The sequence below is a fragment of the Palaemon carinicauda genome, chromosome 7 (assembly GCF_036898095.1).
Source record: "Palaemon carinicauda isolate YSFRI2023 chromosome 7, ASM3689809v2, whole genome shotgun sequence".
Lineage (NCBI taxonomy): Eukaryota > Metazoa > Arthropoda > Malacostraca > Decapoda > Palaemonidae > Palaemon > Palaemon carinicauda.
The window spans coordinates 117,929,597-117,956,194 of NC_090731.1; the positions used below are offsets into that span (position 1 = coordinate 117,929,597).

A 26,598-nucleotide genomic window follows, 5' to 3' on the forward strand; every position below is an offset into this window, starting at 1 on the left:
GACGGGAAAGACCGAGCGATGCTGTCCTCGTGAGAAGCCTCTCGCACACTCGGCCACCTAGCAGCTGCATAGGGAACCATCTCGTATCTCAAATATTTCTTGTATCTCGGGGCAAAAATTTGCTCGAAATTTTCCTTGTATGTCAAATTTCTCGTATGTAGGGACGCTCATATGTCGAAGTATTTCTGTAGTGTCAGAACAGTTTCAGGTTTGTATCATTAGGAAAAATACAAGTTACTTCCAAATTTGTCATATTAAGTTTGAATGTGGTTCTTCAAGTAAGAAATAACAATTATTTTTGTGTAAATGTTGAGATGAATTATTCAGTTTGAAAAATTATGGTTTTACTATATACAGAGTTATGGTTTTACTTCATAACTAAGAGGTAGGGTAGGTGAAACATTGATCTTGTTGTAGGTTGTACAGTACTGCCTATTTAGCTTATAAAGTTCATACAATACACTGTAAGGTATTTGAGTAATTTATAAATTCATTAATATACATTACGTTTTGTACAGTATTTAGTATTTTAATCCATTCAATTTTTCATGTTTCAGATATGCCTCTACTCTATGCTGTGATTGCTCGGGGGTCAACTGTGCTCTCCCGCTATGCTATGTGTGCAGGAAATTTTGCTGAAGTTAGTGAGCAGATTCTGTCAAAAATTCCTCCCAGGGAGACTGGACGATTAACATACTCACATGAGTCTTATCTTTTTCACTATGTTGCACAAGATGGAATTATTTACTTGTGCATTACAGATGATGTAAGTTTGGAGTACTGTACAGTAATCTTTTGTTCCTACATGAATACAAGCCATCGTTGTTTAATAGGAGTATGACTTTAGTGGAGCTGGAACGGGCATCAAAAATTGACCGAGGTAAGTTATATTACTGTCCACCCATCAGTCATCTAGACACTGACTTTTGACTTCGCCCCAAAAACGGATTTTGACATAGGAAAAATCCATTTTCTGGGTCGACCTGTGACGGCCGGTGAAAGTCCTTCTTTTCTAATATAAATCTTCCAAATATACTAGAGAAAGATAAAAGCATGGAATGCAGAGGTTACAACCCTCGCGCGAGCACCTTGTTGGTGTCGTATATCTAACAAGGGCGTGTGTAAACCACTATTCACAGGCTGTCTTCCATTTAGATAATCCCTTCATCAAAGGGGAGGGCCGTGACAGGCCCTAGAGAATACAGTTGGGTTACCCTACCGATACCCACCACTCGCGCTCACCAGGTCATCCTTCTGCAAGAACATATGGCTTGGCAAGGAAAGGGTGGGTCCGTACAAAAATAACCGGGAAGGGTTTCACCGGGCGTCACAGGTCTCTCCCCAGAAATAGATTTTTCCTTCGTCAAAATCCCTTTTCTGGGTCGACCTGTGACGGCCGGTGAAAATGTACCAGAGAATGCCTTCCAAGCCCAATAAAGTAATAATATAATGAGGAGAATACAATCACCATGTACGACAATAATATGATATAATAATGTAAGTAACCGTCCAATTACCAACTAGCCAAATGACATAGGGAACGTAAGGCTAAAAAATTATGACGACAAGGAACCAACTGAGTATCGAATCGCAAAAGGCATCAAACCTTACATGTCTAAGCATATCTAAACATTAAAGGAACGGTAACTACAATAAAAGTTAAACCATAGGAATTAAACATGGCAAATATCATAGGGCTAACGAACTACCCAGGAGAGTGGCGACGTGGTGTGAGTGGCGGGTAGGAGGGAGAAGAGAAGAGATGGAAGAAAGGAAGAAGAAGAGATTAATGGGGAGGGATAAGGTTCCCCGCTGCCATCGTCGGGTATTAAAGGGCCTGTAAGATCTTTAGATAGTGGCGTTTGACAACCATAGTGGATTTCCAACCCGTATATTTTTTAAAATCATCAAAGTCCCTGTTCTGGAAGTCATTGTTGGAGGTATCTACTGTCCGTATATCATGAGCCTGGGGAAATGATTCCGGATTAGTATGTTTAATGAAGTAGAGGATTTGTTGCCTGATACCGTGAATGGAAATAGTACCTCCTTGTTCCCTGATAACCAAGGGGGGCAGACGGGCGGGTGGCAGTTCTAGCTAAAAAGGCCTTGAGAGTAGTGACTGTACACGGAGAAAAGATCCTGGGGAAGAAGAATAACCTTCCGAGGGGAGCACCTATTTTGCGGATCCTCCTTTTTTAGCTAGGAAAGCTTTGTCTGGAAAAGGGAGTACTTCGGCTGAAGGGAGGAAATCTATGTTTTCTGGGTTTCGTGAGAGAGCTGCTAGTTCTGATGTTCCAACACCTGAGGCCATAGCCGTTAGAAATAAATTCTTCCTAAGAAGAGTGATATAAGAGCAGGATTCATTGTCCGTGTCCGTCGCAAGTTTGAGAACACCGTTCAGAGATCAAGAGTCCTTTTGTGGCCGAACCGCAGGTCGAAGCCTAGCACATGTTTTTGGAATTGAGGAGAAATAGGAATCAGCTAGGTTGATGTTGAACCCAACAAGGAAGAGCTTCTTCAAAACTGACTTGATGGTGGTTAAAGTGCTAACTGTTAGGCCTTTGTCAAATAGGAACCTCAAGAAAGAGATGGCTAAATTCGGGGACATACGAGTATGGTCTGAACTCTTAGGGAATCTGCTAGTTGTTAACGGCCGAATCATATTGGCGAATTGTCGAGTCCCTTTTGTCCGATTCGATGAAGAGATCGTTTTCCGGTTCAATGTTCGCGTCTCTACGAGCTGCAAACTTCCTGTAGTCCTCAAAGTTAGAGTTTTGGCTATCCTTGAGTAATCTGACACAGTGAGTTTGGATTACTTGGGTCAGTTTGAGGAACGGGATCCGGATGGGACGGAGTTTCAACTCGAGGAGGAGAGGAAACCAACTGTTCTTGGCCAGTGAGGTGGTACTAAAGCCACTGCGCCCCAGAAGGAACGTAGTTTGTGTAAAAGTTTCTTTAGAAGATTCACTAGGGGAAATAGGGAAATCTTCTTCTAATGGTTCCAATCCCGGGGTAATTCGTCCATGGCATAAGCCCGAGGGTCCAGGGTTGGGGTCACATAACAGGGAAGTTTGTGATTCATCTGAGTTGCGAATAGATCTACCTGGAGGCCCGGAACCAGCCTGAGTATCACCGGAATGAAATTATGTCTAGAGACCATTCTGACTCCAGTGGATTCGTCCTGGATAGTGAGTCCGCTCTCACATTCTGGCCTCCCGCTAGGTGAGTTGCTGACAGGAACCAGTTCTTTTCTGTTGCCCAGGCGAAGATAGTGACCAGGATCTCATTCAGGTTGGGTGACTTGGATCCTCCCCTGTTGGCGTAGTGTACTACGTCTGTGCTGTCTGACACTACTCTGATGTGGGTCGACCTCGGAGGAGAGTCTCTCTTCAGGGTCAAGAACACTGCCATGGCTTCGAGAACATTGATATGGGACTGTTTCATGGCGGGTGACCAAGAGCCCTGAAACATCTGATGTTCGGAGTAATCCCCCCATCCACTTAGTGACGCGGCTGTATGGAATGTCACTTGTGGGGGTGGGAATTGTAGAGGAACCGATTTGGAGAGGTTCTTCGGTTCGGACCATGGGCGTAGTCTCATTTTCAAGACAGAGGGGATCTTCGAGACCTTGTCTCTTATAGGTACTGTAGCTCTCTTTCTCCAAACTCGATTGATGTCTTTGAGTTTGACTTTTAAAAGGAGATCTGTTACTGAAGTGAATTGGAGAAGGCCGAGGATACTTTCTAAGGCTCTTCTGGACACCTGTTTGTGTTTGAGAAAATTCTTGATCTTGGAAACTATTCCTCTTACCCTTTTGGAAGGGAGAGACAACGTGTGCTTCGAAAGGTCCCACTGAATGGCTAACCATTCTAAGTGGCCTGATGGTTGCAGGCGAGACTTTTGGAGATTGACCCGAAATCACAAGTTGTAGGGAAATCGAAGTAATTCCTTCGTAGCTCTGTTGCCTTCTATGGCCGGCCGGGCCCAAATGAGCCAACTGGCCAGATAAGCAATGATCTTTATCTCTTGGTTCCTGAGTTGTCCTAACACTGTCTCTCCCAGTTTCGTGAATATCCTGGGATCAATGATGAGGCCGAAGGGCATGTCTTGAACGCAAAGGCCTCCTGCCTAGGCGGAAACCCAGATAAGAAGAGAAGTTTCGAGCTATAGGCGCAAGCTAATAGTCGTCGGTAAGATCGACAGAGGTGGTGACGGCCCCACGGGGAAGTAAGGTCCGTACCTGAGAGATAGTCAACATCCGGAACTTGTCGCAGAGAATGTAAGAGTTTAGCTTGACAAGTCCAGGTCCACTCTCAATGCCGACAAGCCTTTCTTCGAAATTGTGAACAGGCGGCCTTGGAACTTCAGTGATCGATCCCGTTTGATTGCTTTTTTCTTGAGTAACTCTGTGGTGTACTCTTTCGGGATGGGAGTGGATTTCTGGGAGAAGGTCACTGGTGGAGGAGGAGGACCTTGTGGCCATTTTCACCTCAAACTTTTAGAGATTATGCTATGAGCCACCAGATCGAAGGTCCAATGGTCTCGAAAATGGTAAAGTCTCCCCCCTACCGGGACCACCTCGTTGTGAGGGAGTGAATCTAGGTCCTTTCCTTCTCCGATCCCCCTTTTTCCCAGGTCCGCCTCGATGGCGGGACTGTCTTCTACTCCTGTAGCTTCCTCTCTGGTGTCCACGAAAGGAGCCTGAGGGTTCGGATCTAGGGCTGTATGCAGGCGAGGACATCCCAATGGGGTTGGGCTGTGTACCTGGGGAATCAGTGAGGTAGACCACCTGATGAGGGGGATTCGGATGCATAGACGTCGAATCAGAGGAAGACTGTGATGACGAGTGGGTTACCGACTATCGATTCCTGTCTGATAGAGGTCTCCGACAGAACGTATTTCCCACAACTAACCCGATCAGACCACCAAACGTGTAGGTCGAATTGGAAGGGCAGAGATTGGTTCTTCCTGAATATCCGAAACAAAGCCTCAGTGGGATAAATTGAGGCTAGGGTCTCCCCGAGGTAGGGTCCGGCTCTTTAAGAGCCGGTATGGCCGAACCTTCTTTGTCACTTTGAATAGTAAGACCTGTCCATTTATCCATAATAGACAAGGCAACGATGAGAGCGGCTGTAGATATGGCGTATTCCCCATTGTGTGGGGTGAGATTGGAATTATCGTACCCCCCAGATTGACAACATCCTGGTCCAGACAGATCGGGCCTGCCCTTTAGGAAATAATACCGTTACCTTCGGTACCTTGTCTAACCTAACCAAGGCATGCTCTTTCAATCGAACAAATCCGTTGAATGGGAATTCTAGTACCTGAGAGTAAAATCTAGGTCCCCCAGAGGGAGGACGTCTATGCCATCCAGAGTTATGGTACCATCTATATATGGAACATGTAAGGCAAATCTCTATGCGTTGTTTTTATCGAAGGAGGTTACTCCGATACGCCTGGGGCTGTAGGGGGAGTCATCCGAGTTCCTGAACGGATCCGACTCACCACCATATCTTTGAGCTCCGTCATAGCCCCTTGGCTTTCCCTAGAATGTGTTGCTTTTGGCAGTCATGGTTTTATGCAAGGTAACATGAACATCAGGATCCTTTGAGGGTCCTAGGTCGGTGTCGCAGGTAATTGCAAAGCTGAAGGCTCAAAACTCATCCCCACCTACCTGGCCGTCCGTGGGGTCGACGTCCAACCTTAGAGAGGACACTCCGAGGAGATAGGGACCTCTAGATGGAGCATTCCTTCCAAACCTTGATACCCAAGGGCGGAGAGCCTCTCTTGCAGGCCGGAGAGAATCATCATCATCCTGAAAGAAGTGAGGGGATTAGTGATGAAGGAGAAGACCGTTCTCCTCAATAAGCAATGCCTTCGTCAAAATCCCTTTTCTGGTGAGGTAGCCATGTCGTCCTGATGGTAGTTTCTTAGTGGCAGCTTTCTACTTAGGATATTTCTTTGAGTGATATACCAGAGTATTTTACCTGTAGAGGTATCACGGAATTCTAACCTCTGGAGCGAATATCGTGTATGCACCGGGGTCATGTTTAAAACAAGCCACGGCTTTCCTTCCCCGAATAGAGTTAACCTTGTCTCGAAGGTTATGGAATAGGATTGGATACGTGGGCAAGAGAGCTGTTACAACTCCCGATCCCACTGTGCTACAACTAACACGTTTCCTGTAAAACCATTCCAGGAGCAGCCATTGCATGAAACAAAGCTTCACACTGAGAATTGGGAGGGGAGGAAAAGTAACAGGTGGGCCATCAGGATGACATGGCTATCTCTCCGAAAAATAGATTGTATCCTATGTTAAAATCCATTTTTTGGGCTTGAGCCATGTTGCCTTGATGGAAGAGTACCAGAGAATTATTCTTAGTTGTAGCAAGGAAAGTTTTGACCCTTTAACCCCTCATAGACATAATCATACTTCCCTTAGCATTGGAAACTATGGTACCAAGCTATGAGGACAAGCAGTATGTTTGTAATAATAAGTAGCAACAAAGGAATTCAATAACTCAGTCCCACTCACTGTGAATAAGATCTTTGTCTCCAGTAGTCGATTAGATCAAAGTCCATAAGAGGAGGGTTAAAAACTTGAGGTACACTGCTTTTATTTTGAACAGTAGGTCCAATGAAAGGAAATACAGAGAACGGTAATCATTTATTATTTCCAAAGATTCACAAATGTAACAATAATTAGCTCAACATTACATACATTAAATATGTGCAGAAAACCAAAGTTTTCAGACCCCAAAATTATGTAACAGAGTATTGAATTAGTAACACTCATAACATAAGAGGAAACTATCACCTTTGACTCTTTACAATTATTAAATAGTACGCTGAAAAAAACATTAATCCCCTTGCACAATGCAGACTGAAAAGTCCCAGTTATACAGTCCATAAGAGTGTATGCACAACACTTAAGAAGCTGGTTTCATCACACTACCAGTGGCCATCACAAAGTGTTTGATCTCTTCCAACTGACGTAAGTAATGTTTGAAGAACACTCTTGAAGATTTCCATCCTGTGTTAGCCTGTAAGCCTTCGAAGGACATAGATTGGAAAAAAAATTAATAAAGAGGCAACTTTTCTAGGGTCATGACCCGATGGTATACTATCAGGGTCAGCATTTTTAATGAAATAGGTGAATATGGACCTTAGTTGTTTCAGAGAAAGATTAGATCCTGTCGTCTCCCATTTAAAAAATTGATCGCCTTTGATGACCCGACTCTTTAACACGTAGGCCTTAAGGTATTCCACAAGGCACAGAGAAGGATCCTCCTGTAGGGGAATAATCTTCCAGGGCCCCCAGCATTTCGTTGGAAGTTTTTTTTTTTGCCAAGAATGCAGGATCTGGATAAAGATTTACCTCCCCAGATTCCGAGAATTCAATGTGGCCATCATCCCTTGAAAGGGCCACAATCACACCGACTCTAGCACGAGAAGCCATAGCAAGCATAAAGATAGCCTTTTAAGTAAGATCCCTCAGAGAGGTAGTGACGTTATCTATCGAGGAGGCGAAGTGCTAGACCTTGTCCAACAACCATGACATAGCCTTGGGAGGAGCATTAGGTTTCAATTTAGCACAAGCCTTGGGGATCTTATTGAACAGCTCGCTATTGAGCATAAGCAATGGTTCTAGTTAGTGCCGACTTATTTGAGGCAATAGTTGTAGAGGCCAGACCTTCATCATGCAATAAAATAATGAAAGAAATACAGAAGTCCAAAGTAATAGAAGAGGGCTGATGACTTTTCATGAATGCAACCAATTTTTTCGAGGAAGACAAGTACAGTATTGCTGTTTCGTGGTATTGGACTTGCACCCTTCTATGAAGTAAATTCTCTTCCTTGGAACTCTGGGACAGCACTGGAGATGGTAGAGGGACCTGGAGAGGTTTGAGTTCCAGAATAAGAGGATACCAATTGCTCTTGGGCCCCTTGGGATCCACTCGAGTTGCTGTTCTCTTGAAAGTCTGCAGCTTGTTCAGTACTGTACTTTCATAAGGAGATTGAATGTGGAAGTAGGTAAATGTGAGACCACTGGTTCAAATCCAGGGACATCGCATCCGTTCCTGACGCTTCCGGATCTAAGTTTGATGCTACCTACCGGGGAAGCTTCTTGTTGAAGGTGGTAGGGAAGCTTCTTGTTGAAGGTCGTCGCAAGGAGATCTATTTGCAGTTCTGGGAATTGCTCTAGAATGAAACAGAATGATTTTGTATCCAGAGACCATTCTGTTTCCAGAGGCTTGGATCTTGACAGGGCGTCCGCCGTCACATTTCGAACCCCTTCTATGTGAACTGCTGAGCGATGCCAATTCCTCCGCTTTGCTAAAATGAGGATGGGCAGAATCACATGGTTGATCTGAGGAGACCTGGAGCCCTTTCTGTTGACACAGTGGACTATCGTCCTGCTGTCAATGAATAATTTGATATGTAATTTTGTCTTCGGGTTCAGTCTCTTTAGAGTTAGAAACAATGCGCTAGCTTCCAGAATGTTGATATGAAATTTTTGGGCTCAAGCCATGACGTCCTAATGGAAGGTTCCTTTAGTAGCTTCCAAAGGGTATATATGACTACAGTGATATTCCCATAGAATCAAACCAAAGGTTTCACAGAATTCTAACTTCTGGCGCGAGTACCTTTAAGATTACTCTCAAGGGTATCGTATATCATCAGGGGACGTATTCTTGACACGCCACATGGCAATCTGCACCCCGAATAGCCTTTACGCCTCTAGGCTCTAGGGGGAAAACGTGGCAGAATAGAAGAGTAACCGCAACAAAGATTACCCTGGTTCCCCTACTACAATCGTATCAAAACCGTGCCAACTCCCTCTGGCGGTCATTCCTTTATCTGTAGCGACTCGCTACGGTGGTGTTCCCTGTCGATCTGACATTTCCGATCAATCTCTGGGAATCTTTATGCTTCTACGGCTTCTTTCTCCATCTAGAAAGTTGAGTATTGATTCTTTACCATATGTAATTTAGTTCCAGCCTCGCAATGAAATTGTGTATTTCTTGTGTGCGGATCTTCGCCGATCGCCGGTGTCGCCATGGCACTGTCGTTCTTTGTACATGTGCTATTTAGTTAGCAGAACGACATTCCGGTGTAAATAGCTTATTCATTGTTATGAAAGCTATTTAGGCATTATATATTGTAAAGATATCTATAAGCATATTTTTCCCTTTCCGTGGCGATCGTATATGTCAAGAGTTTTGGTGATTTAGGTAACCGAAATCTCGTCTTGTCTGGGTAACATAACCTAGACAACATATACTTTCGTCATTTCCCCGGTTACCCTTGTGTATTGGTTATCATTCCTGGAGATCGATATCTCCTGGAATTATATTAACCATCATCAATCTCACTTGAGATTTAGGGGTAATCTCTCTTCCTTCTGAGAGTAGCCTTAGGCTACAACTCTCTGCGTCGGCCTTGAATTTCGAATTCAGGCATGACTAGCCTAGAGTTTTCTGTCTCATCCCTTAACGGCCGTCGGCAAGTTTTGGGATTCGATCAGAACCTCAGAGTATTTAGTCTTTGTCGGCAGTCGGTCGGCGGGGTAATTGCATTCCCTTGCTGTCGGAACTACCGGCATAGAAGGCTAGCCCTCCCTAGACTACACCTGAAGTGGTCGAATGTTACCGCCACCTTCTCCCTGTGGTCTAGTAGACTAGTCCTATGCTCGCCGACCATAGGCTATAGAGTCGTATACTCTTGTGGCCTAGGATGGCGCCGACATTAAAACTCTGTTTCTCCCTTGTTGAGAGGAAGGCATGAGCTGCCGTCCCCTTAACTGTATTAGCACCTCCTAAGCTGGAGAATAAATGATTCTCCTGCCGCTTGCGGTCGTGCCGGTACTGAAACAGAGTTTCTTCAAGGTGTGTAGATCCGGCAACATTGCCGGTCCCTCCTATACCTCATATAGGACCCTTTCCCCTCCCCTCTCTGTTGTTTTACGATGGCCGAGCCATTGTCTTTCCTGTGGTGGAGTCCTGCAACCTTACCATTGCAGGTGGGTTGCCGGAGCCGCCCAGACCCTCCCCCCTCCTCAGCCGTCAGCTGTCGGCGACTGCCAACGGCCATGACGGCTGTGGATGGGATGCCCCTTTTGTCACCAAGGTTCTCCGGTTCTCCCTTGAACTGCTAGCCACAGTTTCTGTTGTCGGCGTATTGTTCTGGCCGGCAGTAGACCGGCACAGATAGATACTGACTCAGTAGGTAGCATGCCGACTGTACTCGTGCTGCCGGCGGCTGGCCTACAGTAGTAAGCCGGCAATAGTACTGTGGCTAAATGGAAATGAACTTTCTTTTCGGAGAAAGGCAGTAAAATTAGACTTTTACATCTTTTATTACTGTATACATATACAGTAATAGATAGCCTTCACTCCATGCTTTCTCTCTCTCTCTCTCTCTTTTCTAGTTTGCTAGATGCTCCGACAATAGCTAGCTAATCCGGCAATATGCCAGCTGAACTACAGTATATGTCTATACAGGTAATCAGTATAATTGCATTATAGTATATACAGCAGATGAATAACTATCGTATATATTATACTAGTAGTTATTTCCAATATATCTTGGGTATCCCTGCCCAGATATTTGCTGAACCCAATTCTATATTGATGGATTAATATTTCATCAATATTTTGATTTGAAATCAGTTTCCATTTACCCTGCAATATTGAATTTCGTAAAGGGCTGGTGGTGTGACACCTCTAACCCCTATAGGGGAGAGCCCTTATCCCTGAGTTTCCCTGATCAAGAAACTCCCTGATTTAATATTGTAAGGGAGGTCACAGCAAATAGATTGGTTGGGATGCATAAGTATATGTCTTTTATTTTCTGCCGGCTGAACTACGGTATAGGTCTATACAGGTAGTCAGCATATTTGCGGTATAGTAAATACGGCAGATGGATAACTAACGTATAGATTATACTAGTAGTTATTTCCAATATATATTGGGTGTCCCTGTCTAGATATTTGCGGAACCCAATTCTATATTGATGGAATAATATTTCATCAATATTCTGATTTGAAATCAGTTTCTATTTACCCTGCAATATTAAATTTCGTAAAGGGCCGGTGGTGTGACGCCTCTAACCCCTGAAGGGGAGAGCCCTTATCCCTGAGTTTCCCTGTTCAGGAAACTTCCTGATTTAATATTGTAAGGGAGGTTGCAGCGAATAGATGGGTTGGTATACACAAATATATGTCTTTTAATTTCTAATCAACATATCTTGGATGCGAGCTTCTGCTGTTACCGCTCCTATTTCGAAAGAATGACATTCCTTCGATACTCTGATTGTGTATCAATCCTCCTTACCTCACAGCGTTAAGCATAGAAGGGGACAGTGCATGTACACTTCCTTACACCAAGGTGTTCGAGCCCCCTTTTCTTCAGGGAATTCCCCGGTTGGAGGAATTTCCTTAAGACTGAGGAGAAGTGGCGGCATTGGCTCACAGGGGATACACGGGTATGTGTCTCCCACTATCTCTTTTAGCTCTCTGTCCTAAGCTATTTTGTCAAAAGACAATTTTGCAAATTGCTTATCGATGCGATAATCAATTGAATACTCCTTTCTGTTCTCCCTTCCTTACAGGAGGGACATCAGATGATGCATTGCAGTCTTCTGCAGTTATAAAAATGAGTGTTTTCACGGACATAATATATGCAGGTTCCCCCAGCAATATTATTTCCAAAATCCCCAATCTACAAGACGGCAGTCTAGAGCTGTCGAACTGTGGTTGGTTTCATTTCGAAAGTTATCTCTTAAATGCGGTTCAACTGCGAACTCGTAAAATGCGAAAACTCTACGGGAATTGGACTGAAAAATTCACTTTCTCATTACTAAAAATGCCGATTTAGTGCTCCTTTTAAAGGTTTTTAAGGTCTAAACCCCACCCCCCAACCCTGCCTCAAGTTGAGGTTGCAGACACTAACGGCATTGGTGAGTCTGAGCGGGACTCGAACCCCCGACTGACAAACACCGGGCAGAGACTCCACATTCAAGCCACACCTTGTAGTGAAATCAACAACAGCAGTCATTGTTTCACTGTCACATCTGACCCCGCCGCCAAGAGCCGGCAGTGTGTGCCTTTGGTCACCACCCAGTCAATAGCTGAGTTGGTATGCCTTCAATTGACAGCCCGCCGATTACTGGCGGTCTGCCGACAGCCCGAGGAGTCTCCTCTGGTTCAGAGATCCGCTGACTATGCGTATAGTTTTCACCACTACCCAGGCACATTGAATACTGGCTAGGACGGTGTGACGTCTGTCAGCGACCCGCTGACAGAGACAAGTCACTGATATGTCGAAGACCTGCTAGCCATATCGGTACTGAAGTACTGTGCCAGTTAACTTACCCCCAAGCACTAGCCTTAACGGTAACATGCCAGTTGTATAGGGGTATACAATACCCTGTACACCTGCAGTTTAGAACCATATCGCAGTCAGAAATCCTTGGTACATAACCATACAATAGAATGGTTTTCCAGTACGTTGTGCTTCTAAGCACAACCCCTGGCTGAGACCTACCTGATTTGGGGGATCCACTTCCCCCCCCCTTTTTTTCCTTACGCTGATGCTTCATCAGCCTCTTGATTCTCATTATTAATTGCCCGGATGTAGGGCGCTACTCTAACTTTATGGACTAGAATCTTCCATCGGCCTCTTCTTGAAAGGGGATGCCCTAGAATCAATAATTAGGAAGACCGCAGCAGTTGGCTGGAAGGATTTACGCGTCTGTGTCTCTCCTCTTTTCCAGCGTACTTATCCTAAGCTTTATACAATAGAAAGGAATCTTCTATTACAGTGAAACACTGAAAAGCTGATATAGGCAAACAGTCAGGTATGGCCTGAAAGGAGAACGGAAGGGTCTCTTAGTTCTCCCTAGGATGTTAAACAGCATCCCACAGTTACAATGACCGTTGTTCCACAGACAGTCAGATTTATACACCTTCGGATCAAGCGAAGCATACAGACGCTTCTGGTAGGAGGGAAGTTCCTCCTGGATCGCCGGACCTTCGATCACTGGAGTCCAAGGCCTGACCAAGATGAGACTAGAATGGAAATGGACATACCTCCACCATCCTTTCCTCAATTCTTCTTATATTCAAATTCCCCCTAGAAGAGTATACCTTAAAGCTCTAGAGCATACTAGCGGTGAGGAAAGTCCATCGATTTCCAATGAAGGCAGTTATGTGTTCACTTGAAAGACTCAAAAAATCTCTGAGTCATTCTGGACTTGGCGCCACTCAACAAGTTCCAATAGAACAGCAAGTTGAGAATGATAATCCTTCTGAACATAAGGACCCTATTCAGTAAGGGGTGTTGACAATCTAGCCAGCCCTGGAAGATGTCTATCAGCAACTTCCAGTCAGTCACCCCCTACCCTCCTACCTAGGATCCAAGTTACAGAAGATAACATAAATCTCGTCGGATTAGTTTCAGCCCTAGGATCCTTATGGAATTAGCAGACACAGTCAAGCGAAACCAAGCCTAGAAAGAGTTCAGGCAACGATGGCCCTGGACGACAGGCTGGGGTGGGCAGCACCCGAAATTACTGTCTATGAGCATCCATGGAGATGATCCGGCCCTGGAACATTGAGGATGCAAATAATAGAATCTCGATTCTCTCCAGCTCAGGGGCTTCAATGTTTTAAAAAATCATTGAAACCTGTAGTCACCCTAACGCCCCCTATTCCCCTGGGGATGTAAAAGGAGATCGCAAGGTCTGTCAAGAGACTATGGTAATCAGTCAGGATTCCATAACGCTAATAGGGAGGAGTTTCGAACTCTCTCCAGTTCACGATGATGACAGACCCAGTGCTATGTGCACAACTATAAGATGCACTAAGAGGCTGGAGAAGATACGCATCAAACGCTCGAAGAGATCTAATAGGACCAATGATGGTCATTCCTTCTCCGCTTACCCTACAATGACCAAAGGCCACGGACCCGTAGGCCATTTTAGCCCTGTAATGGGTGGATAAACTCTCTCCAAACAGATCGGACCTCCTCAGGTTGATCTGGGGCATCGAAGCGATAATGAGGCGTTGAAACTGTCGAGGATAAGGGACGTCTCATTTCATTAAGGAATGCTAGCCATCCCTTCCTTAAGGGAATGGCGCCTATCAGCAGCTCGTTTATATATGATCCGCAAGGTGACAGCGGATGCTCTTCTCGGGTTCCACCCAATAGAGTTGGAATGGTACACGGACGCAGACCCATTCCCTCCCAGAAGGGGACAAGTCCCCGAACTGCAGATCGTTCTCTTCATCATGAGCGTTATCAAGATACTATCTCGTTATTTAGTCCCATACGAGGACCCTCTAATGGAGGTAACAGACATCATGTCTTTACATTAGAAGTGATGGACTTAGAATTCCTATTCAGCCCATCAAAATTTCCTCCAGATGGCCCTCTACATGCTGAGACCCTTCCAAGGAAGAGGGGCTTTATTGGCTCCCAGAAAGTCCAAGAACATCCCATTCCCTGTAATGAAGGAACTGAGGCTGAGGCTAGTCCTAGTTATGCACCTAGGATTATCCAGGAGGTTCAGAAGTTTTCTGCCTTCGATTTATCACAGTACACCTGATCCCTTCATTTTACGAATCCCTTGCCCTTAACGGTTAGGAAAAAGACTGGGATCTTAAAGGCAAAATAGAATTCCTAGAAGAATACAAGTCTAGTCAACGAGAAGACAATATGAGTCTTCTTGGGAAAGTAAATTGTTTTGTAAAGCAAAAGGGCCCGAAAACAGTCTCATGATCTTCTGCCTGTCCTTCTCTGTCCACCCCTGTATTCAGGGTCTGGCGGCTGACAGCACGTTGGCCTTTGAGGAAGGAGGCAGTGTATCCTTGAATACTATGAGAACGCTAGTTCTTCGGCCTTGTCTCCATATAAACCCTTGAGTAAGCACCAAGGGTATGGCCGACTTTGCGAGAGAGGTCACTTAATGGGATCTTTGGATCCATGGACCATTATCTCTGTGCAAGTCAGCCCCGACTAGACCTCTTCTATATGCCCTTTGAATGGATCTAACGATTGGAATCTTAAATAAATTTCCGATAACATGTGCAGGCTTAGGCCCGCAACGCCACTAAAGCCCATCTAATGGTCTTTGGACAAGGTCCTACATTATGCCTCACCTGTGAACAATGAGGATTGTTCCCTCAAGCATCTAACCTAAAAGGTTATTTTTTCGGTTCGCTATAGGCTCTGGGACTAGAGTTAGTGAAATAGTGGCCCTATCCAGAGTTGAGGGCCACATTAAGTGGGAGATCTGCATCTCTTTCTGATCTAACCTTTCTCATTAAAGACGTCCTACCTACTAAGAGGTGGGGCTCCTGGAGAATCTGCCCTCTGAAGGAAGATGTCTCTCTAGGTCTGCTAGAGCGTCTAAGGTCTATCTTCATAGAACTTCAGACTTCAGGAGGAACAGCTCTTTACAGGAGAAAACTTTGGATCAAACTATCCCTACAACTGAGGGCGAAGCTCACCTACCTTTTTCGCGGAGCGGATCCTGACAGTACTCCTGCAGATAAAAGATCCGAGGAAAGTTGCTTCATCACTGAACCTTTCAGTGTGTGGACTTCAGCGTCTTCGTTCACCTACTGATCGGAGGTTGTCCAATGCGTCTTACAGACACTATACTAAGCAAATCTATGGATTGAAGCATTATGTGGTGGCGGCAGGTGCTATTTGGACCCTGTCGTCTAGCTCTGCGAGGAACAGTAAATTGATTGGGACTATCAATTAAAAGGAGAAGGGGTCAGCAATTTTTGTGTGACCTCCCTTTGAATAAGTGTTGCCAAGGTAACACTAAATCTGTTCAGAATCTCAGGTGTGAAATTATACGGATACGACCAGTGCTCTGTGTACATAGTACACAGTGTTGTTAGACTATTTCATGTACAGAAATTATAAAGAAAAGTCTTGTTAAAAGAGCTTTTCTTCAGTTTGAGAGTGGCACTCATCATTCCCCCCTTTCAAAAAGTGGAACTTTAATTTCTGTGTATGTCTCTCGTATAATTTCCTTATCATGCTACATTCATTTAGCATGTAGTCATTTATTAGGAATAAATGTCTATTAAAATGCAGTTGCGTCCTAATTCGCCCAACAATTGCATGTTTTAAAATACCAGAGTTCCTTAACTTACTTATGTAAGTATTTCTCATATCATTGTATGCTTACAATCAATGGATGGGGACAATGATATTGGTTCCGCAATATATACAATCCTCGAGACCGTTTGTATTCTCAGTGTATACTTATGTTTGTTCATACAATATATGCTACCTTGAGGCCCTTTTCCTACGTCTAAAAATGACTCTTCCCTGCAGGGGGCAGGAAGCACTAACATTGTTATGCTTAGTGATGATGACGGATAACGGTAACGTCATTTGTCTCAATTGGCCCTTTTGGCCGTGGAAATATTGCCCCAAGGTTAAGGCACTAACACAAAACCACAGATACATTAATTCTCTGGTATGCTTCCATTAGGACGTCATGGCTTGAGCCCAAAAACGGATTTTGAGCGAAGCGAAAAATCTATTTTTGGGTGAGATGGCCATGACATCCTAATGGACCCACCCTTCTTTTCTATGAAAAGATCTTCACAGTTTCCCCCCCCTGATCTACTGTATCTGTAGCACCTTACTCAACGCTACAAGGAATGACCGCCTGAGGGAGTTGGCGCGGTTTTGATACGATTGTAGTAGGGGAACCAGGGTAATCTTTGTTGCGGTTACCCTTCTATACTGCCACGTTTTCCCCCTAGAGCCTAGAGGTATAAAGGCTATTCGGGGTGCAGATTGCCATGTGGCGTGTCAAGAATACGTCCCCTGATGATATACGATACCATTGAGAGTAATCTTAAAGGTACTCGCGCCAGAAGTTAGAATTCTGTGAAACCTTTGGTTTGATTCTCTGGGAATATCACTGTAGTCATATATACCCTTCGGAAGCTACTAAAGGAACCTTCCATTAGGACGTTATGGCTTGAGCCCAAAAAAACAGCTGTATTAGCCACTCGGTCTTTTCCTTATGGACGCAAAGGCTTCGGGAAAGGTTGTGCCGGCTATGACGGCTGCCGGTGGGAGACCCCTTTACTGTTGAGTGTTCTTCAGTCCTCCCTTGGATTGCCATCCACATCCCCGAAGCCGGCAGTGACCGGCAACAGATTTTGTGGCTGGATGGAAGCTTGAATGATGCATTCTCCCCTTCCATTTGAATCCTCATTCTGGAAGAAGGCAGTAAGGTTAAGTACTTACACCCTTATTTATTGTTAACAAACATTTTAATAAGGCAGCCCTTCACTCCTTGCTTTCTCTCTCTCTGTCAGCTAGTACCGCCTGGTACTAAGCCAGCCGGCAATATGCTGATTGGATCAGTGTCGCCATGTGCTAGCCTAGCCGGCAACATGCCGGCTGAACTACAGTATATGATTATACAGTAGCCAGTACATTCCCTTTCTCATACAGAACCTCTTTACATTCATCCCTAATCCTCTATTCCTTACTGCGCTACTACCCCAATCACTTTACATCCTTCATTCACTGATGTATATCTGCTTTCACTCTATCATTTGCAGCAAGAACAGACCCTAGAAGCTGATATACTTCCTCAAGTAACTCTCCATTCAACATGACATTCTATCTAGCACCACCCTACCTTCTCGTGCATCTCATATCCTTATTTTTAGCCACACTAACTCGAAACTTCCTTCTCTCACATACCCTTCCAAACTCCATCACTATTTGACACAGCTTCTCCTCCGAGTCTGCAACCAGTACAGTATCATACGCAAACAACACTCAATTCACTTCCCACTCATGATCACTCATCTATCAACTTTAATCCTTGACCAAGCTGTGCATTCACCTCTCTTACAGCTCCATTAACAAACAAATTGAACAACAATCCATTAGGTCTTTTTCTTTGGAGATACCTCAATCAAATTTAAACTTGTATTTGCTACTACATTTCTTGATCTTTATGGACTTATTCATAAACTGGGTTTCAAACAGTTACCAGTGATGATTTTCTATAGCTATTGCCTCAGCCAAGAGAGTGTACAAATTACAATCTCTTGTCACATCGAGCCAGGTTTTCCTTCAATGTTGCGGTGCTTTCATTGTCATGAGAATTGAAGGCCAAAAGATGTTTTAAGGTTGTGAGTCCTCGCATCTTTTTATTAATTTTGCCCTACAAAAATTGGTAGCCAAAGGTTCCAAAACAGATTTCTTTTTGCCCCATAAAAGTTCTGAAAATATGTATGTAGAAAACTGCTCCTTTACTGAGAAAGATTGGAATTCTGTTTTGTGAAGTTAGATGTCCAAAACTAATATCAAGGAATGGTATTAAATTTTTCCGTAGGAGTTTTATTGATGCTCATTCCCACTTGGTATAGTTTGTTTTCCAATGATGAAAGTAAAGACGCATAATATTCGAAGGTTTACCACCTCACTTAATTTTATCTAGAATTTATCTATGGAGAGAGTTCGATCAGCCAGAAATCAATCTCTGCCGTATGTTAATTTGAAGCCTTTTTTTCAATAATATTTGATTGATGAACTATGATATTTTAAACTGACTAGGTTTTTTAATTGTATTTAAGTTTGTGGGTATTATAAAGTACATCAACCAGCTGGATTCTTTGCTTCATTTGTGGTGGAGTGTTTCTGTGTTGTATTTGATGACCAATCAATATGACCTATTCATGCATGGTTTTCTCTATTCAATACACAGATATCTAGTTATGTCATATCCCTATCAAGTACTTAGGAAATATTACAGTTCAGGATATTTTTCTGTATTTTTACATAATATACTGTAGTTGTTCCAACACGGAGTACTGTACCTTGTGTTTCTTTGCACAGTCTATTGTTGAGACCAATCCTATATTGAAGGAAAAGATTTCCTTCAATACACTGATAGTTAATCAGTTAACTACTTACCCCACAATATTAAAGAACAGAAGGGTCAGTGTTAGTATACACTTATCTATCCCTAAAGGTTAGAACCCTTCTCCTTGAGTTTGCCTGAGTATGGAAACTCTATGAATTTGATTTTGGGGGAGGTCACAGCAATTGGCTGGACAGGAAACACAAGTATGTGTCTTTCCTATTTCTTTTCTAGCTTATCTATCGTAAGCTATAATGGTTAAAATATTAATATTAATGTTTTGCTTAATTTGCTTATCATGTGAGATAAACAACTGCATACTCATTTAATTTTCCTCTCTTTACAGGAGGACCAAATGAAGTGCGAGCTAATCTTTTGCAACCGCAGGAGTAAGGACTTCTGTGGTCACAAGGCGTGCAGGTCTCACGCCTCCTGCACCAAAACTACCAAAACCCTGCGGTACTGGGACCCCTAAGGCTACAACATATGCCGGACCTTGGTGACCGAAGGTTTCGACGACCCCAAGTCAGCGGAGTCGAGGGAGGCAGCACGAGCAAAGCTACGCAGATGGGTACGAGGGTTCCAAAAGAACTCTACGGAACCGTACCTTCCTAATGAAAGGAAACGCGACTTGCTGTTCCATAAAGCGGGTATCAAAGCTGTCGTACCCCAAGCACGACCTGAACCCTCCTGCGTCCAGATTGCCATCGAGACGGACGTCAGTGAGAAGTTACAGGGCATGGACATCCACTTGGAGGAAAGGATGTCTGAAGTGTCTACGGACACTGTAAAGGATCTACTGAGGGATGATCCCGAGGAGGAGTCTACTCTACCTCCAGATGAAGATGATGATGTAGAGTCGGAGTCCTTTCCGTCGGTACCGGCACCGGAGCCGTTGCCCTCAACATCTTCTGCCCCTCCATCAGACAACATGAGACAGGCACTGGCCAATCTTACGGCTCTAATGGAGAACATTCGCAAGCAAAGCGAAGCTAGTGAAGCGAAACTTGAGAGAGAGCTCCGTGAAGCTCGACTCACCGCCTCCCGAGGGTTAAACAAGCGACCCAGAGTCCCAGACCTCTCACCCTGCTCCGAAGTCAATCCCTGGAGGTATGCAGACGTTATGCCAATTACTAATGGCAAACTCTATATATCGGAGAAGATGGGAGCCATCCCCTTAGACGACATCCAGTTCTGGCCAAGCTTTAATGTTTACCCAGAATGCTTCATCTGATTGAAGCAGGAGCCAGCGTCAAAAGAGGAGACGGAACCCAAGGAGGTCATGGTATTCGACCACGACAAGGCATAGGCTCTCTTGTCAAGTAGCCTGAAGAAGGTCGGTTATACGAACTCAAAAGTGTCCGCCTTGAGCAAGAAGCATCCTACCTTTCTTGCTCTTGCTTCGATAGCCTTCCTCTTTACGTCGAAGGGTTTTAAAGCTGTTGCCAAGACAGCGGAGGCAGGCAAACCATGCCCTACACTAGAGGAGTGTAGACCTCTGTCGTTATCCCTGCCCATAGAGGATAAGGATTGGAAAGAAGTCCACCTAACCTTCTCGGTAGGGAAGTTGGATGCAGATATCGCGGAACGACAGTTCAGCGAGAATCTCCCGAAACTCTCAGACTTTCTCTTGCATAGGGAGCAAGAGACGAAGGAGAGACTAGCGGCATCCCTATCCCTACAGAACTGCATGGAAATGTGTGCAGGCCTAAAGAGCACCCCAGATATGAACATGGTCATGGCTAAGATGCACATGGCCACCTTAGTCAAGGACTTATATGGCTTTATGAAAGCCAGAAGAGCATGTAGAGAGTTCGTGTTTGCTGCGGCACCAGTAAAACACGAACCCAGGAAGTTGATAGCTTCCAACATCTGGGGTAAAGACCTCTTCTCTAATGAAGTGGTCAAGGAGGTAGTAGACAAAGCTGCCACGGAGAATAGAAGTCTTCTCCAGAAGTGGGGCATGTCATCCAAACACAAGACTTCCTCGGATGCGGGTCCCCAACCTAAAAGGAAGACCAAGAGACCCAGACTACCCTCTCGGCCTGCCCAGTAACACAATTCCACAGTCGCCATGACCGCAGTGCCCCAAGTGGATGCTCAACCGCAAACCACATTCCAGATGGTGCCTCAACAGCTGGTTGCCCAGTCACCAGCATTTAACCTAGTGCTCGAGAGGCAAACCACTACCTTTCGTCCCAAAGGTAGAGGCTCCAGACAGGGCTCCTCAAAACACCCCTCACGAGGTAAGGAAGGACGCGGTCAGGGAGGTAATTCCTCCGGACAATCAAAGCAACGAGATGCTTCAGGTAGGAGGGAGGCTCCACCATCATTCCCTCAATTCTTCCAACACTCCACCCCCTCTCTAGAAGAATATATCCTAGAAGTATTGAGCAAGTGGGTAATAAGGAGGGCAAAGTCCAGCAAATTCCAGGGAAGGCTGTTTTGTGTTCCCAAGAAGGACTCAGACAAACTCAGAGTCATTCTGGACTGGTCGCCACTCAACAGCAAGTTCAGGATGTTAACCCTTCAGCACATAAGAACCCTGTTACCAAAAGTGGCGGACACAGTCTAATTAGACCTGGCAGATGCTTACTGGCATATTCCAGCCAACCGTCCCCTCTCCTACCTAGGATTCAAGCTACAGAAGAAAAAGTATGTTTTCAGAGCCATGCCCTTCAGACTAAATATAGCCCCAAGGATATTCACGAAACTTGCAGACGCAGTCGTTCAACAACTACGCCTAGAAGGCGTTCAGGTAGCAGCGTACCTGGACTACTGGCTGGTGTGGGCAGCATCCAGGATGGCTTGTCTGCAGGCATCCAAGGAAGTGATCCAGTTCCTGGAACATCTGGGATTCAAGATCAACTTCTAGAAGTCTCGACTTCTCCAGCTCAGGAGTTTCAGTGGCTGGGAATCCATTGGAACTTGAAGTCACACTGCCTTTCCATTCCCCCAGGGAAGAGGAGAGAGATCTTAGGATCTGTCAAGAGACTACTGAAATCCGACAGGATCTCAAGATGCCAACAAGAAAGAGTACTGGGCTCTCTCTAGTTCGCAGCAGTGACAGACCCAGTGCTAAAAGCACAGCTGAAAGATGCGTCAGGAGTTTGGAGAAGAACCTAAAGAGGACTCTGCCCTTGCAACCACCTCCACCATCGGTGACCATCCACACGGATGCCTCGACGGAAGGATGGGGAGGTCACTCCCATCAAAGGAAAGTCCAAGGGACTTGGTCTTCTCTGTTCAAGACCTTTCACATCAACATTTTGGAGGCCATGGCAGTCCTTTTGACGTTGAAAAAACTCTCCCCTCGCAGATCAGCCCACATCAGGCTGATCCTGGACAGCAAAGTGATAATGAGATGTCTGAACCCACAAGGCTCGAGATCGCCCCATATCAACCATGTGATATTGGCCATCTTCCATCTGGCCAAAAAGAAGTGATGGCATTTATCAGCAGTTCACCTTCAAGGGTTCCGCAATGTGACGGCGGACGCTCTATCCAGGCTCAAGCCGATAAAGTCAGAATGGTCCCTAGATGCACACTCATTCTCCTTCACCTTACAAGAAGTCCCAGAACTGCAGATCGACCTCTTTATGACGAGCGACAACAAGAAACTACTTCGATATGTAGCCCCATACGAGGAGCCTCTAGCGGAGGCCACGGACGCCATGTCCCTCGATTGGAACAGATGGAACCGGATTTACCTGTTCCCTCCGACCAATCTCCTACTGAAGGTCCTCAACAGGCTGAGATCCTTCCGAGGAATGGCAGCTCTAGTGGCTCCCAAGTGGCCCAAGAGCAACTGGTTCCCTCTGGTAATGGAACTGAAGCTGAGGCTGGTCCCTCTACCGAACCCAGCACTATCTCAACAGGTTCAGAAGTCGACTGTCTTTGCTTCATCACAGAGAACCCAAAACCTTCATCTCATGATTTTCTCGCCTTAGCGGTTAAGAAAAGGTTTGGGATCTGAAATGGCAGTATAGACTTCTTAGAAGAATACAAGTCCAAGTCAACCAACAGACAATATGAATCGTCTTGGAAAAAGTGGGTTGCTTTCGTCAAAGCAAAAGGACCGAAAGAAATCTCTATAGACTTTTATTTGTCCTTCTTTATCCACCTTCATAAACAAGGTCTGGCAGCCAACACGATAACTATGTGTAAGTTGGTTCTGACTAGACCTCTTCTGTACGCCTTCCAAGTGGACCTTTCGAACGAAATCTTTAACAAGATCCCAAAGGCATGCGCTAGACTTAGGCCTGCAGCTCCTCTGAAGCCCATTTCATGGTACTTGGACAAGGTCCTACATTATGCTTCAACAATGAACAATGAAGATTGCTCTCTTAAGGATCTAACTCAAAAAGTTATTTTCCTGTTCACTATAGCCTCGGGGGCTAGAGTTAGTGAAATAGTGGCCCTATCTAGAAACGAGGGCCATATTCAGTTCACAGAAGTGGGAGAACTGAATCTTTTTCCTGATCCAATCTTTCTCGGTAAAAACGAGCTACCCACTAAGAGATGGAGTCCCTGGAGAATCTGCCCTCTGAAGGATGATGTCTCTCTGTATGCAGTAGATTGTCTAAAGGTCTATCTTCGAAGAACTTCAGACTTCAGGGGAGGACAGCTCTTTGAAGGAAAAACTTCTGGATCAAACTTATCCCTAAAACAACTGAGGGCAAAGCTCACCTATTTTATTTGCAGAACGGATCCTGACAGTACACCCGCAGGTCATGATCCAAGAAAAATTGCTTCATCACTGAACTTTTTTCAGTATATGGACTTTGAGCGTCTTCGCTCGTACACAGGATGGAAGTCATCCAGAGTCTATAAACATTATGCAAAGCAAGTGCATGAGTTAAAGCATTATGTGGTGGCGGCAGGTAGTGTATTAAAACCTGTCGTCTAGTACTGCGATGAACAGTGAATTGATTGGGACTCAATTACGGTGAAAAGGTGTTGACACCTTCCAGTGCAATACTTTTTAAGTGAGTGTCACCATGGTGACACTAAAGACTGTTTAAAAAATTTCAAGCGTAGAATTATACAGATAACACTCGTGCCGTGTTTACTTTACACAGTGTTGATAATATCCAACATTTACAGAAAACTATATTAGAAAATTTTATTAAGTTTTCAAATTTCATAGTGGCACTAATCATTTCTTTCCTTTCAGGTAGAATTTTTTTTTATTAAGTTGTATAAATGTATAATTCTCTTTATATATATTTTTCAATATTTAACTTAGCTGGTGATTATATAGCTGCAACTCTGTTGCTCGACAGACAACTCTACGGAAAAACTCGCCAGCGATCGCTACACAGGTTGCGGGTGTGCCCAACAGCGCCATCTGTCGACCAGATACCCAGCTCTCAATGTAAACAAAGACTCAATTTTCTCTCTGTCGAGGTGTCGACAAGACGTACTTTACTCGCTGTTGCTAAACTGGAGTTTTTCACATCTAATTGGTGAAGTACTATATTCTAGTTTTGACCTTTCGCTGTGCAGGGTTTTTCTTCACATAAATCCTTGAACTCTTTTTGATAACGGATTCTTTGTTGATGACTTTTTGATCGTTTTTTGGAATTTCCCTTGACCAATTCAAAATGGCTGACCCTTCACAAGTCCCCAAATTTAGGAAATGCAATGCTAGGGACTGTTCTAGGCGTCTTCCGAAGGCTTCTATCGACCCTCACACTTTGTTCCAATTGTCGGGATAAAACCTGTCAATTGGAAGATCGGTGTGAGGAGTGCGTTGGCCTTTCGGAATTCGATTTTATCGAATTTCAAAAGTACACACGTAGGCTAGAGAGAGATAGAGTTAGGAGAAGTTCTTCTCGTTCTATTGATATATCCTCTCCTCATGCCCCACAACCTATTCCTTCCCCTGTAGTGGTTGCTCCTAACCCCCCTCCTGGCACTCAGGAACCATCGATGGCTGATATGATGCATGCCATCCAGGCTCTGGGTGAGAGAGTTGAGTCCCTTGCTAGTGACCGTAATCAGCTCATGGCGGATGTGAAGGAGCTTAAGTGCCAAAGTGCAGTGGGAAGTGCTAAAGTGCCAAGTGATAGTGTTGTGGACAGTGTTGCGCTTGAGGGTTCGTCTGTTCGTGCCTGTCGTCCTCCTAGTCCGGGACCTCTTGCAAGCTCCCAAGTCGAGGGGAGAAGCAATGTCGTACGACGCATGGGTTCGAGAGGCTTTAATCAGCGAACAGACGTTCCCTCCGTGGTATCGGGCGTATCTACCCAAGATCGCTCCTACCTAAGTAAGACGAGAGAGCCCATTTATACCTCGTCTTCTGAAGGTGTTTCTCGCAAGAAACTTTGGACCAAGGTCTCGCGACCGTTAAAACGTAAATCGGTCCCTTCAGCACAAGTCCAACGGCCCGGTTGTAGCCACTGGGTCAGTTCGGACTCGTTGCCGTCATCCGATGACTGCTCACCGCCTAAGAGAGGCAAAGCGGTACCGCTTCAGACAGTAACACCGTCTGTCGCCGCACCTGCTCCCGTAGACCCTAAGTGGTCTCTACTGCAAGACATGCAGTCTAAACTTACGTCTCTGATGCAGGACTTTCGTGCGGAGAAGGTTGCTGCCGTACCAGCAAGTGCAGTACCTAGCCTACAACCCTCCACGCGATCGGTTGTGCGTCCTGTGGACGCTGAGGTAACCTTCTCACGCACACCAGTTGAGAGAGTTCCTCCACCCATGCGTTCCAGTGTGATCTGCCAGCCGCATGTTGACGTTAAGCGACGCACGGAGGTTGCCGTTGACGTTCTGGATGTTCAACAACCGTCAGAGTTGCTTTGTTTTGACGCGGTGCGTCAACCTCCGCAACCCAGTGTGGTTTCCACTGCGCACCCACATCAGTCTAGACAGTCTGGAGTAGACGCTGTGCGTCCCCGCGCCACCATGGTTGTTGCCAGCTCCCAGATTGGGCAGCAGTTCCATGACGTTGCGTCCGGCTCAGTCACGCATGCACCAGTGCGACCGGACTCAGCGAACCAGCCGTTACCCACTCCGTTGCCGTTTCCTCATCAGTTGTCGGATGAGGAACTTTCTGATGATGATGTTGCTGCACATATAGATGAACCACAATCAGAATTGGTCGAGCCTAAGTCTACTCAACCCTCTTTGGACTTTAGAAAAGTTTTGGCCATTTTCAAAGAGCTGTTTCCTGACCAGTTTGTTTCTGTGGCTCCTCGTTCTCCGCCTTCAGAGTTCGTTTTAGGCATGCCGTCTACCACTCCTGCCTTTACTAGACTCGTCCTCGCACGCTCATCCAAGAGAGCTTTGCGGGTGATAGGAGAATGGTTGCAGTCCAAGAAGAGTTTAGGGAAGACAGCCTTTGCTTTTCCCCCTGCTAGACTCTCTTCTAGATCGAGCGTCTGGTATGCCACGGGAGAAGTTCTCGACTTGGGAGTTCCTGCCTCTGCCCAGGGCGACTTCTCAAGTCTTGTAGACTCTCCCCGCCGCCTTGCCATGAGACGCTCAAAGATATGTTGGTCATCTTCGGACCTGGACCACCTTTTGAAAGGAATCTTTAGGGCCTTCGAAGTTTTTAACTTCTTAGACTGGTGTCTAGGAGCCCTAAGCAGGAAGATCTCTTCGACAGATAAAGAGACTTCCTTGCTCATTATGTCCTGCATGGACAAGGCCGTACGTGATGGGTCTAAT

At 45.2% G+C, this 26,598-nt stretch overlaps 1 protein-coding gene across 3 annotated transcripts in view; it reads left to right on the forward strand.

The window, feature by feature from the left end:
- Positions 1 to 26,598, forward strand: part of LOC137643994 (vesicle-associated membrane protein 7-like) — a 276,913-nt gene that overhangs the window by 124,440 nt on the left and 125,875 nt on the right. For all 3 annotated transcript variants that reach the window (XM_068376846.1, XM_068376844.1, XM_068376845.1), the window contains one exon: positions 558 to 766. In XM_068376846.1, the coding sequence (XP_068232947.1) occupies positions 560 to 766 (207 nt within the window). In that variant the 5' untranslated portion in view covers positions 558 to 559. The remainder of the gene's footprint in view (positions 1 to 557; positions 767 to 26,598) is intronic.